This window comes from Morus notabilis, unplaced genomic scaffold (assembly GCF_000414095.1).
Source record: "Morus notabilis unplaced genomic scaffold, ASM41409v2 Scaffold281, whole genome shotgun sequence".
NCBI lineage: Eukaryota > Viridiplantae > Streptophyta > Magnoliopsida > Rosales > Moraceae > Morus > Morus notabilis.
Genome location: NW_010357693.1, coordinates 254977 through 266670, shown reverse-complemented (window position 1 = coordinate 266670; position 11694 = coordinate 254977). Strand labels below are relative to the sequence as shown.

Below are 11694 nucleotides of genomic sequence, written 5' to 3'. Positions count from 1 at the left end.
AAAAAAAAAAAAAAAAAAAAAAAAAAAAAAAATGATAAAGAAAAAAGCTAAATGCTATTAAATGCTCCAAAACTTCTACACCCACGGCCAAAAAATCGTTTGTTTCACAATCACAACTTTGAACTACAATTTAAACCTTTCTATTACAATATTTTCTCTCATAAAATTTTACATTTCTGTTTAAATTTTCTGGTTTCAACCTATGAACCAAATAGTATAATTGTTTCTCTTGTTAGATTGAAAAAAAAGAAAAAAAAAAGAAAAAAAAGACTGAGACTACGTTGATACATCATACATGTATAACAAAATTTATACTTATTTATATGGAGATTTCTACTGTAGTATCCTTAAAGATACTCATGTATATTTCTGAATATTGAATTTGGGGCAACATCATAAGTTCATAACATGAGAAATCAAATACAAAATGCAAAAAAGTGTTCAAAAGATCACAGTTTTAAACAACGTTATTGATACTATGCCGTAGCATTCTTGTATTACTGGAGTATTATCTGAGTCTAACCAGTGGCGGAGCTGCATTAGGCCACTCATTTTACAACTTGGCCACAAATGATATAATTTTTTACATCTTTTCCCTTATTTGTCCTCACTCCAATTTTTTTTTAAAGAAAATTTCAGTTACACCTTGAGTTTTGTTTTCTCAATATATCTTATTTCAAACTTAAGTCTAAAATAAATTAAAAATCAACTACATTATCATATAAAAGCACAAGGTTTTACACTTTAAATATTAAAATTTAACTAAAACAATGAACTCTAGAGGCAGACAATCAATATCATGTATTACTTCCTCTGGCTTAACAAATTGAGTTTATTAAATTAGGGACCACCAAATTCGGTTCTTCACAAACTAGTGTTACGTTGATGTGCATATTCTACTGTTGTGTATGTTAGTTAGTAGGACTTAAAGAGATGTGAGTGAGAATCCCTCAAGCCTATTCTGCTAAAGTTCAGATATCTCATCCACGCGGATCGGTTAAAAGCCATGCTTGCTGCCGAAGAAATTGTATGTGCTTTTTCAAAAAAAAAAAAAAAAAAATTATTTTAAAAAAAAAAAAAAAAAAAAAAAAAAAAAAAAAAAGAGCACAGAAGACTTAAAAGTGAAAAAACACATGGCCTTTCTGATTCAAAGATATATTATGATGATTTCGCCTGTTGTACCTTCTTGAACACACCACTTTGGGGCCATCAGCAAGTTTCCACCAAAACAAAACCATGCAGATCTTTTTTACCAAAAGTTTTGTTGTGTTCCAAAATGTTGACCCACAAACACGCACGCACATATTAATTTACAGATCACTTTCATTCGTCTTCATAAGTTAAAATCCTGCTACTCACATAATATGAGTCCCATTAAAAAAGCGAGTGAGACCTAATCTAATAGGATCCACCTTTTTATAAATGATCAAAGGAATTTATCCCTATAAAGACGAACACCAATGTTCTTATCTATAACTTTATTATAAATCATAATCCATGACTCAACAAGGCAATCTTCCTAATGCATGGCCTTAACAACTAATTAACCATAGTGAGTGATAACCACCCCTCTTCTCTTAATTTATGGAAAGCCGAATCTATTTTAGAGAGGTTAGAGTATCTTGGGTGTCGTGACAAACGATTATGTGTCAATGCTAAAGTCTAACATTTGGGTGCAAAATCTCTTCTCCAAATAGTGTTGTTTTTACAATATTTGACATATGTTATACTTTGGCTTCATACTTGATGTCTAACTCTAATTTGACACCAAATATAGATTATATTTTGAGATTGACTTGTTGACTTTTCAACAATTAAGTGAAGACCAATTATTTTTGTGTCGTTAATTTTTTTTTTTTTTTTTTTGACAAAGTGGTGCATTAACATTGACATATTTGCAATGAAGATGGACTTAATCCTCAACATGAAACTTTGGCTGCGTTTGATTTTATTTTATTTTTTGTATGAAAATGAAAACGTAAACGTTTTCAATCTCAAACAGAAATTATTTTTAAAAATGTATTTAGTAGTTTTATTAAGAGATTATTTTCAGTATAAAAAAACCCATTAATGTCTCTCTCTGCTCGAGAAATGAGAAAACAAAAATAAAAAAGAAAAAATGACCATTTTACACTAAATTAAAAAATTATTTTTATTTTTTTTTATTTTTAATTGTGTCAAACACTATTTTAAAATCGTTTTCATTTTTTTTTCTCAAAAAATATAAAAAACAAAAACAAAAATAATTTTAAACACCGCGTTTGTCTTTTTTCTTTTTCAGAATTCTAAACACACAAGAAACTGAAAAGGTACTGAGAGACAATGTTGATATGAGTACACATTAAGCCATCATTAAGGCAGAGACTATAAAAATGGTGGGCAAGCAAAAGTTATTGGAGTTCTTTCTTCCCTTTTGTTTTTGGCCTTTCTTTCTAGTCCCTACCCTTTTTGTGGTGGTCAAAGTCATGGTGATCTATCATCATTGGGATCTCAACAACTTTTCATGAACTGTTTCACACCAACAGACTGATTTTCTTCCCTTAATCATGTCCATTGTCCACCAAGTTAATTTCAAAGCTTTAAGAAACTTGAGAAGCACGTGGGCAGCACGTGTGTCATCTCTTCTCGTTGGTGCCACAAAATGATAATGAGCCCGCCTAGCTATCTTTCGGTTTGCAACTTCTTTTCCTTTTTAGCAGTGGTGAATAAGCTTCAATTATGAGTCACGTCATATGTTTTTATAGATATTTGTACGTGGTGGAAGGCAATACTCCAATTCAAGTTGTTTGTTCAATGAATGATATTTGTAACTTACAAGATTTTGATGCTATCTAACACATAACATTACATATATATACACACACACACACACACGTATTGGAAATGTCTTCAGTGCGGTCGCTAAATCAGTCCGGCAAATGTAACATTTTATATTCACTTGTGTAAGATTGTGTGCTCGTGTCACACTTATGTATGTGCAGCTGCCTGACTTAGAGTATGTTTGGTAGGAGAGAAAAGTAGAAGGAAGGAAGAAGGTGGAGAGATTTTGGGAGAGAAAATGGAATTATAGGTTGTTTGGTAGAAGAGAAAAGAGAGAGGAAGAGAAAATGGAGTGAAAAATAATACATGTGGGTCCCACTATTTTTCTTCTTTCTACAAATGGGCGGAAAATGGAGTGAAAAATGGGGACAACTAATTAAAGTGGGCAAAGTTACTAAACTACCATTTTCTCCATCAACATCTAAGCAAAAAATTTAAGGGTATAAAAGTAATTTACGAGTAAAATTTTTTCTTTCCTCCCAATTTAACTTCCAATACCAAACAAGTGAAGGTAAGCTCATTTTCTTTTCATCTTCTTGTACCAAACAACATAAAAGAAAATCAATTTCCTTTCTATCATTGTTATTTTCTATCACTTCTATATTTTCTTTCTATCTTATTTTCTTTCATTTCTACCCAACATAAGGACGATGCCATATATATACTATACATATATTCAAGTTGTTTGTTCAATGAATGATATTTGTAACTTACTAGATTTCGCGATGCTATGTAAGACATAATATTACATATGTACTACATATACATAAACATATATATATATATATATTTATGTCTTATTACTGTTGCATGAATTTTAAGAAAAAATCCATCAATCATTAATGAGACGTTTGGCTCATGAGTTCAGAATTATGATTCATGATTCTAATTTTTAAAATTTAAATTTTTTATAAAAGAAAAATACTATAGAAAATAAAAAACTATTATTCAGAACTATAGACGAACCTTTCAACCAAATATCCCATAATAACGAGAAAACGTGCGCCATGCAGATGAACGTTTTGTGAAATTGTGATATAAAAATTATATATAAATATATATTAGAAAAGTTGTAGTTAGTAAACAACATTTAATATCGGAAAATCATGGCAATAGTTGTTACGTATTGTCTCAAATCATAACTTTGACTACAACCACCATAACTACCATAAAAGCAAGGCAATATAAAGAAACGCCAAATTAACGTGTCAAAGGATGGTATATATCTAAATAAATAATAAATACTAGAAGCAAGTGGTATAGGCTTAAGTTACTTGTAGTATATATTTAATTATATGTGTGTGCCAATTGACCTTCGAAACTTCACATGGTACGCTTTATAATAAAAGTAAACGAGCTGCTTTTGCTTAATATCGGGAAGACATATTATTTTCATGAACTGTTTCACACCAACAGACTGATTTTCTTCCCTTAATCATGTCCATTGTCCACCAAGTTAATTTCAAAGCTTTAAGAAACTTGAGAAGCACGTGGGCAGCACGTGTGTCATCTCTTCTCGTTGGTGCCACAAAATGATAATGAGCCCGCCTAGCTATCTTTCGGTTTGCAACTTCTTTTCCTTTTTAGCAGTGGTGAATAAGCTTCAATTATGAGTCACGTCATATGTTTTTATAGATATTTGTACGTGGTGGAAGGCAATACTCCAATTCAAGTTGTTTGTTCAATGAATGATATTTGTAACTTACAAGATTTTGATGCTATCTAACACATAACATTACATATATATACACACACACACACACACGTATTGGAAATGTCTTCAGTGCGGTCGCTAAATCAGTCCGGCAAATGTAACATTTTATATTCACTTGTGTAAGATTGTGTGCTCGTGTCACACTTATGTATGTGCAGCTGCCTGACTTAGAGTATGTTTGGTAGGAGAGAAAAGTAGAAGGAAGGAAGAAGGTGGAGAGATTTTGGGAGAGAAAATGGAATTATAGGTTGTTTGGTAGAAGAGAAAAGAGAGAGGAAGAGAAAATGGAGTGAAAAATAATACATGTGGGTCCCACTATTTTTCTTCTTTCTACAAATGGGCGGAAAATGGAGTGAAAAATGGGGACAACTAATTAAAGTGGGCAAAGTTACTAAACTACCATTTTCTCCATCAACATCTAAGCAAAAAATTTAAGGGTATAAAAGTAATTTACGAGTAAAATTTTTTCTTTCCTCCCAATTTAACTTCCAATACCAAACAAGTGAAGGTAAGCTCATTTTCTTTTCATCTTCTTGTACCAAACAACATAAAAGAAAATCAATTTCCTTTCTATCATTGTTATTTTCTATCACTTCTATATTTTCTTTCTATCTTATTTTCTTTCATTTCTACCCAACATAAGGACGATGCCATATATATACTATACATATATTCAAGTTGTTTGTTCAATGAATGATATTTGTAACTTACTAGATTTCGCGATGCTATGTAAGACATAATATTACATATGTACTACATATACATAAACATATATATATATATATATATATATTTATGTCTTATTACTGTTGCATGAATTTTAAGAAAAAATCCATCAATCATTAATGAGACGTTTGGCTCATGAGTTCAGAATTATGATTCATGATTCTAATTTTTAAAATTTAAATTTTTTATAAAATATATATATATATATATATTTATGTCTTATTACTGTTGCATGAATTTTAAGAAAAAATCCATCAATCATTAATGAGACGTTTGGCTCATGAGTTCAGAATTATGATTCATGATTCTAATTTTTAAAATTTAAATTTTTTATAAAAGAAAAATACTATAGAAAATAAAAAACTATTATTCAGAACTATAGACGAACCTTTCAACCAAATATCCCATAATAACGAGAAAACGTGCGCCATGCAGATGAACGTTTTGTGAAATTGTGATATAAAAATTATATATAAATATATATTAGAAAAGTTGTAGTTAGTAAACAACATTTAATATCGGAAAATCATGGCAATAGTTGTTACGTATTGTCTCAAATCATAACTTTGACTACAACCACCATAACTACCATAAAAGCAAGGCAATATAAAGAAACGCCAAATTAACGTGTCAAAGGATGGTATATATCTAAATAAATAATAAATACTAGAAGCAAGTGGTATAGGCTTAAGTTACTTGTAGTATATATTTAATTATATGTGTGTGCCAATTGACCTTCGAAACTTCACATGGTACGCTTTATAATAAAAGTAAACGAGCTGCTTTTGCTTAATATCGGGAAGACATATTACAGAACACATTTAAGGGACTGTTTGTTCCCCAACAAATATAATTACTGGATGAATGGTAATGGGATTTTTATTTATTCCTATAATTGGGCTGTGGTGGACACGAAAACTGAGAGATCCTTTTATTTTCTTTGTAATCCGTATAGTATTACAATCTACCTCTTAAACTTGTCATATCTTAGAGGCATCAGCAGTGAGTCGGCTCAAGGCGATAGCACTCTTGGAACCAGAAGGGCGACCCAGCTGCTTGCTGATGAAATCCCCTGCCTTCAAGAGCTTTGTCAGATCCACATTAGTCTTCACTCCAAGTCCATTAAGCATGTACACAACATCCTCAGTGGCAACATTCCCTGAAGCTCCTTTCGCGTATGGACAACCCCCTAAGCCCGCGATTGAGGAATCAATCGTGCTGATCCCCATCTGTTCAAGAAATAAAATACGATTACTACTGCTATCATGGTGTAGTTCGTCCAAAATCAAGGTAAATATAAAGTAATTCTGGGTAAACACAAAAGAATTCTCCTAGAGGAATTCTACTGGCCCCAAAACTATCGACTATATGTTGGCTTCTAGTGGAGTTTTAATTTGAATAACTAAGTTTAGGAATGTCTTAGCTAGCCATTTACAAGTTTATGAAGAATTCTTTGAACCATGTGTAGATTTGGATAAAGACGTTGGGCTTCTAAGAAGGCTCACTTGGAGGGATACTAAAATATTTGGAAGAGATTGTCCGTAAGTGTCGTGGAAGTGGACCGCCAGCTTCTCAACAGGAACAACAGCCATTACAGCCTCAAGCATGGGAACAACAGTCCCTGTTTCAAAGCAAGGGAAGAGGAAAACAGACACAAATTAGCCAATAACAAAGCAACCCGTGTGAACAACAGATAAGAAAACGTTTAGGAGCATAGTGAAAGATCTGCCTAGTTTTGGGGAAGAATTTACCAGGTGTTCCAACCCCAATTGTGTCAGCAAGAGAAATTTCAAAGCAACCCATGTCATAGAGTTCTTTTGCCACATATGCGACTTTGGATGGTGCGATTGCTCCTTCCACGGGACATCCAACAACACATGATATGTACCTATAGAAGTCAGCTAATTCATCCATGTCAGACGCTATGTGAGGGAACATATATTCCAACACTATGTACTCATCATGCACGCTAGGGATACAGCCTAAAATAATTGTTAACTACATGACACCCCTAAATCACGGAAGCCAATCATAATAGCTAACTTCAAAAAAGTTTTCAGTTGTCAATACAAAGCCTAATGTACATATGATACAATTTTTTGTCGGCTCAGGAAATTTGAGAGGTAGGGAAAGAGAGTTTAAATGGAAGCATACCCTCGGACAGGAATTGAGAGTTCTTTCGCAGCATGAGTAACAGCGCGATAACGAGCAAGACTTTCTTCAATGCTGCAATTAATGTTTGACTTTGAAAATGACTCAGAAGCAGACGCAAAAACTGCTACTTCCTTTGCACCAGCTGCAACAGCAGCTTCAAAACCCTGGAAGAATTAAGAATTAGATATGGCATGTTAAAAATGCACAAACATATCTTTAAGAACCCTGATTTTCCAAGAGATTCTACCCACTTTCAAGTTGGGTGTCAAAACAGGCAATCTGGCACCCTCCAGATTCTGAACTGCTCCCATTACATCCTTTGCATCTGCCAGCTACAGACAAAAAGGGGACAAAGTTAAAAAAAAATATAATATATATACATATATTATGTAATTATTTAACTCCTAAAACAAAAGGCGGGATGTAGGAGATTTGCACAAATGTACAGCTGAAACAACTAAACAAATTCTGAATGATATTGACAAAGAAATTCAATAAGAATAACAAATCAATGATCTATGACAGAAAAGAGAGAAGAAAGGCTCAACAAAATGACCGGAAAGAAAGTACAAGTTCTTTAACTGAATAACCAAACATGAACACTATAATACGAACCATAGGCTACACTATAAAAGTAAAATGAAGCTCCTTTTATTGCAAGATATCATCAAAGGTCAGCAAATAAGTTGCTCAATTATTATTACCACCATCTTTATGTTTCAAGGTATGCATTTTGAGCATTAGCCACTATTGTCTGCTAAATTAGCAAGCCACCTAAGTTCATTTCCTAGTGATTTCAAAGAAGTCTTATAAAATGAAGATTTGATTCATTCAACAATTAAGTCCGTAAAATTATTCTCCCAACCATCAAAGTTTGGGTTTCAAGAACCTAAGCAATAATAGAAATCCGGCTTCAGAGTTCACAGGTTCAAACCTTTTATTTTTCATAAGAACACAGAAACATTCACACATATATAAAACAAAAGGGAAAGATCACAAATAAAACGGACATGATGTCCACCAACAACCAAAAAAAAAAAACAAAGACTACATCAAAGAAATCCAATCCTTCAATAAAACATAGATCCCTGATATCTTTATCAATATTTGACAGGTCCAACTATTGACAAATTGTGCATATTTTTAAGTATTCATGGAAGCCTCGGGAACAATCTTAACTTTGAGCTTAACAAGTCAAGTACATACAAACAAATTACCTGAGGAACCCATTTTGGTGATACAAAACTTGTGGCTTCGACAACAGGCAATCCACAGGAGACTAGCCTGTGAATCAATTCAATCTTTACAGCCGTAGGCACAATATTCTTCTCATTTTGCAGTCCATCCCTTGGACCAACTTCAACTATCTTCACAAACTTTGGCATACTTTTCAAAAACTGGTATTTTATAAACAAGATTAGACAAGGTAACTGTAATAAGCCAGTGTTGTATCAAAAGTTTTTGTATTAAAAACAATTATAATCTTAGATTTAAAAAATTTCCAGCAGACAGAAACGGTAGTTACCAAACTCTTTAAGCATTCCTTCAGAAAATGTCTTGTTCATAGATAAAACAAAACTACCACTCAATCAAAATGCGTGTGCGGTGTAAAAGCCGAAGGCCTAAATATAGTGTGTAGTGAACTTAACGTAACGTATGCAAAGCTATTCCACAGACGAAGCACATAAAAATTGATAGAAGGAATATATTCTATATAAACGCATATTGTTACAACAGTTGTTGAATGAAAAAAGCATAAGACATATAGTTATATTCGGCCTATTCAATCACCTTATTTGTTACGTCCTGTTTGTCTCTGTCATTGGACTTGGGTTTATATTGATGGTCTGAAGAATACCATGAAGAGCACCCAGTTCCAGTGACTTGATTCCTCCCCAGGCTGGAAGTCCTTCTGTTTAAAGTGTCACCCTGAGAGAAGTCTCTCGTATGCCTTACCCATGGAAATATCTCAGTTTCACGTCCTTCATAATCATCACTGCAAAACAACAAATTTTCAGGTTATATAATCAATTAAAGATAAAATGTAATTTAAAATGTTTACAGAAAACATCGGACAATGAGCCAAAGACGGAATGATGCACATATAATGAAGGTAACTATCAGTTTGCAAAACATGAATAAATTATTTCCATAATTTAAGAAGATCTCAGGGCAAATCCAGGTCGTTGTTACTATTCTTAATTAAAAAGTTTCTGGTGATGCCTTCTTTATAGTTAGCTATAAGAATCAGATCAAGATACTGTAGTGTGTGTGGTAGACCCTTATTTTCGTCTTGTACTGGAATATGACCCAACTAATAATAAAAAAACTGAAAAAAGGAAAAAAAAATAAATCAACTGATGTGACAAAGGCATTACATAGTATATTCAGCACCTACGCTTATGGTTTCTCTCCTTTTCCAAATGTGACATGTTCAATGGATGCTGCAAGCAATAATGGCTCATATAAAGAATAGAAAAGAACATAAGACATAGGAAATTTGATTCAGTTGTCAATGGACTAAAATATGTGCTTAAGAGAAGCGTTCTACCATGTGCAACAACGATCATCGGAATAACCTATGAACAAAAGATCAGAAACATAATGACACCTAACTTACCTGCAACTATTGGATGTGCTACAACTTCTTCCTTCAATCCAGCAGTTGCCGAAGCCCATGTTATCCTCTCTCGGCCGGCAAGCACCAGATGAGAACCTCTGGATCCTATCAATAGTACTCATGCTTGGCACCTTGTCAAAACCAAGTGGCTCCTCCAAACTTGACATGATGAAAAGAAGATGCAAAAGGCTGAAAATAACAAATGCACAACAAAACTAAGTTCTCTGTCACAAACACTTTTTTCACCTTATTTTCTAAAACAAACAATGAAAGGATCCCATACTTGGAGTTTCCACTTCAATAGCCTTCAATTTTATCAATAACATAACTCGCACATGTAAGATAGACCCAAACAGTTTAAACGAACGTTCTATCTGAGGCTATATCTAAACGAACTGTAATACTTTACACAAGCAATCTTCCTTCATCCAATTTCTAAATGGTATTTCTTAGACACAAAATTTGATCTTCTTTTTCCTTTGCATTAGATCCCAACATCCTCATTCAGCAAAAGCAAGCAAACAATCCACGTTTTACTTGATTTATTTAACATTCCAATATTGACGAATGATTCATAATAAAGAACTTCTTCATATCTTCCATTCTTTTTAGCAGGGACTTGTTGATCATAAATGCCTAAAAAATAAGTATTCAATCTCCACTGAATTGTCAGTGCCAAATATTCTTATAATCTGCTGGTCATTCTGGAACTGCTAGTGCAAAAGCAATAATAATCAACTCTGATATATGATCATTTACTTACTACAATGTGTAAAATTGGCGAGCTAAGTTAGAGTTTAGTAAAAGAGAAAAGATGATGAGCAAAAAACTGGCTAATAATTTCCATCATAAACAAGTTATTACCATCTCAAAACTTGAATTTATATATGTAATTCAACAGGCATTGCACAACATAGTCCAGTTACACGCCAACAAAACTTCATTCCAACTTTTCCACCTTTTTTTTTTTTAACCAAACAGCAAAAAATTATCAACATAATTCCACCACAAACAACCAAGAGGAAAAAAAAAGAACCTAAACTAAACTAAGCATAAACATAAAAATTAAACAAAAAAAAAAAAAAAAAAACAGAATTAAACCCAAATTGCACATAAAAAAACTCGTGAGAAAAATTCTAAGCTTTCAACCAAAAATCCCAAAAATTCCTGTTTGTTAGCCAAGGAAAGCAATCAAAAGAAAAGGGTAACAAATTAGGAAGGAGAAGCCAACAGACCTGAAGTGAAATCAGAGAGCTAGGGAATAGAAAGATAATTCCGACAATTTAGGGATTCAAATTTCAAGTTTAGGGCTTTCAGAGAGAAAAAAATAATAAAAAAGGAAATTTTCCGTTGAATAATTAGGAGTTAGAGGGAGAAGAGGAAGAAGGGCAGGTGACAAAAACGTGACGGAAATTTTGTGGGAAAAAGCTTGGCTTGTTTGGTTGGTGGTGTGAATTCTGGAACGCCAAAAGACGTAAATTAATAATAATTAAATAAATAAGAATAATACTAAAAATTGACAATTGAAATTTTTTTTTTTTTGGTTGTTTAATATTTACGATTTATTGTGTTTGATTTTTGTTGTTGGAGGATGGAAAGAAAGTTGAATTAAATTTTTTTTGGTCTGTCACTCTGCGTCTCTTTCTCTCTCTAAAACGCG

General features: G+C 32.8%; 1 protein-coding gene across 1 annotated transcript; it reads right to left on the bottom strand.

The window, feature by feature from the left end:
* Positions 1-5950: 5950 nt before the first annotated feature.
* LOC21396719 (hydroxymethylglutaryl-CoA lyase, mitochondrial) lies at positions 5951-11568 on the bottom strand. The gene is made up of 9 exons (XM_010090666.2): positions 11270-11568; positions 10035-10223; positions 9206-9410; positions 8632-8811; positions 7666-7746; positions 7415-7578; positions 7012-7148; positions 6766-6881; positions 5951-6489 (listed from the first exon to the last, which is right to left on the bottom strand). The coding sequence occupies exons 2-9, from the start codon at positions 10199-10201 to the stop codon at positions 6241-6243; spliced, it is 1299 nt and encodes a 432-aa protein (XP_010088968.1). The 5' UTR covers positions 10202-10223; positions 11270-11568; the 3' UTR covers positions 5951-6240.
* Positions 11569-11694: the final 126 nt, after the last annotated feature.

What these genes read in the sequence shown, in the direction of transcription:
- LOC21396719 (XM_010090666.2), bottom strand. Translation starts at nt 10,201, where the DNA reads ATGTCAAGTTTGGAGGAGCCACTTGGTTTTGACAAGGTGCCAAGCATG. An exon ending in AACAGGACGTAACAAATAAG is followed by an intron (nt 8,812 to 9,205) that starts GTGATTGAATAG and finishes ATAAAATACCAG; the next exon opens with TTTTTGAAAAGTATGCCAAA. An exon ending in CACCAAAATGGGTTCCTCAG is followed by an intron (nt 7,747 to 8,631) that starts GTAATTTGTTTG and finishes TTTTGTCTGTAG; the next exon opens with CTGGCAGATGCAAAGGATGT.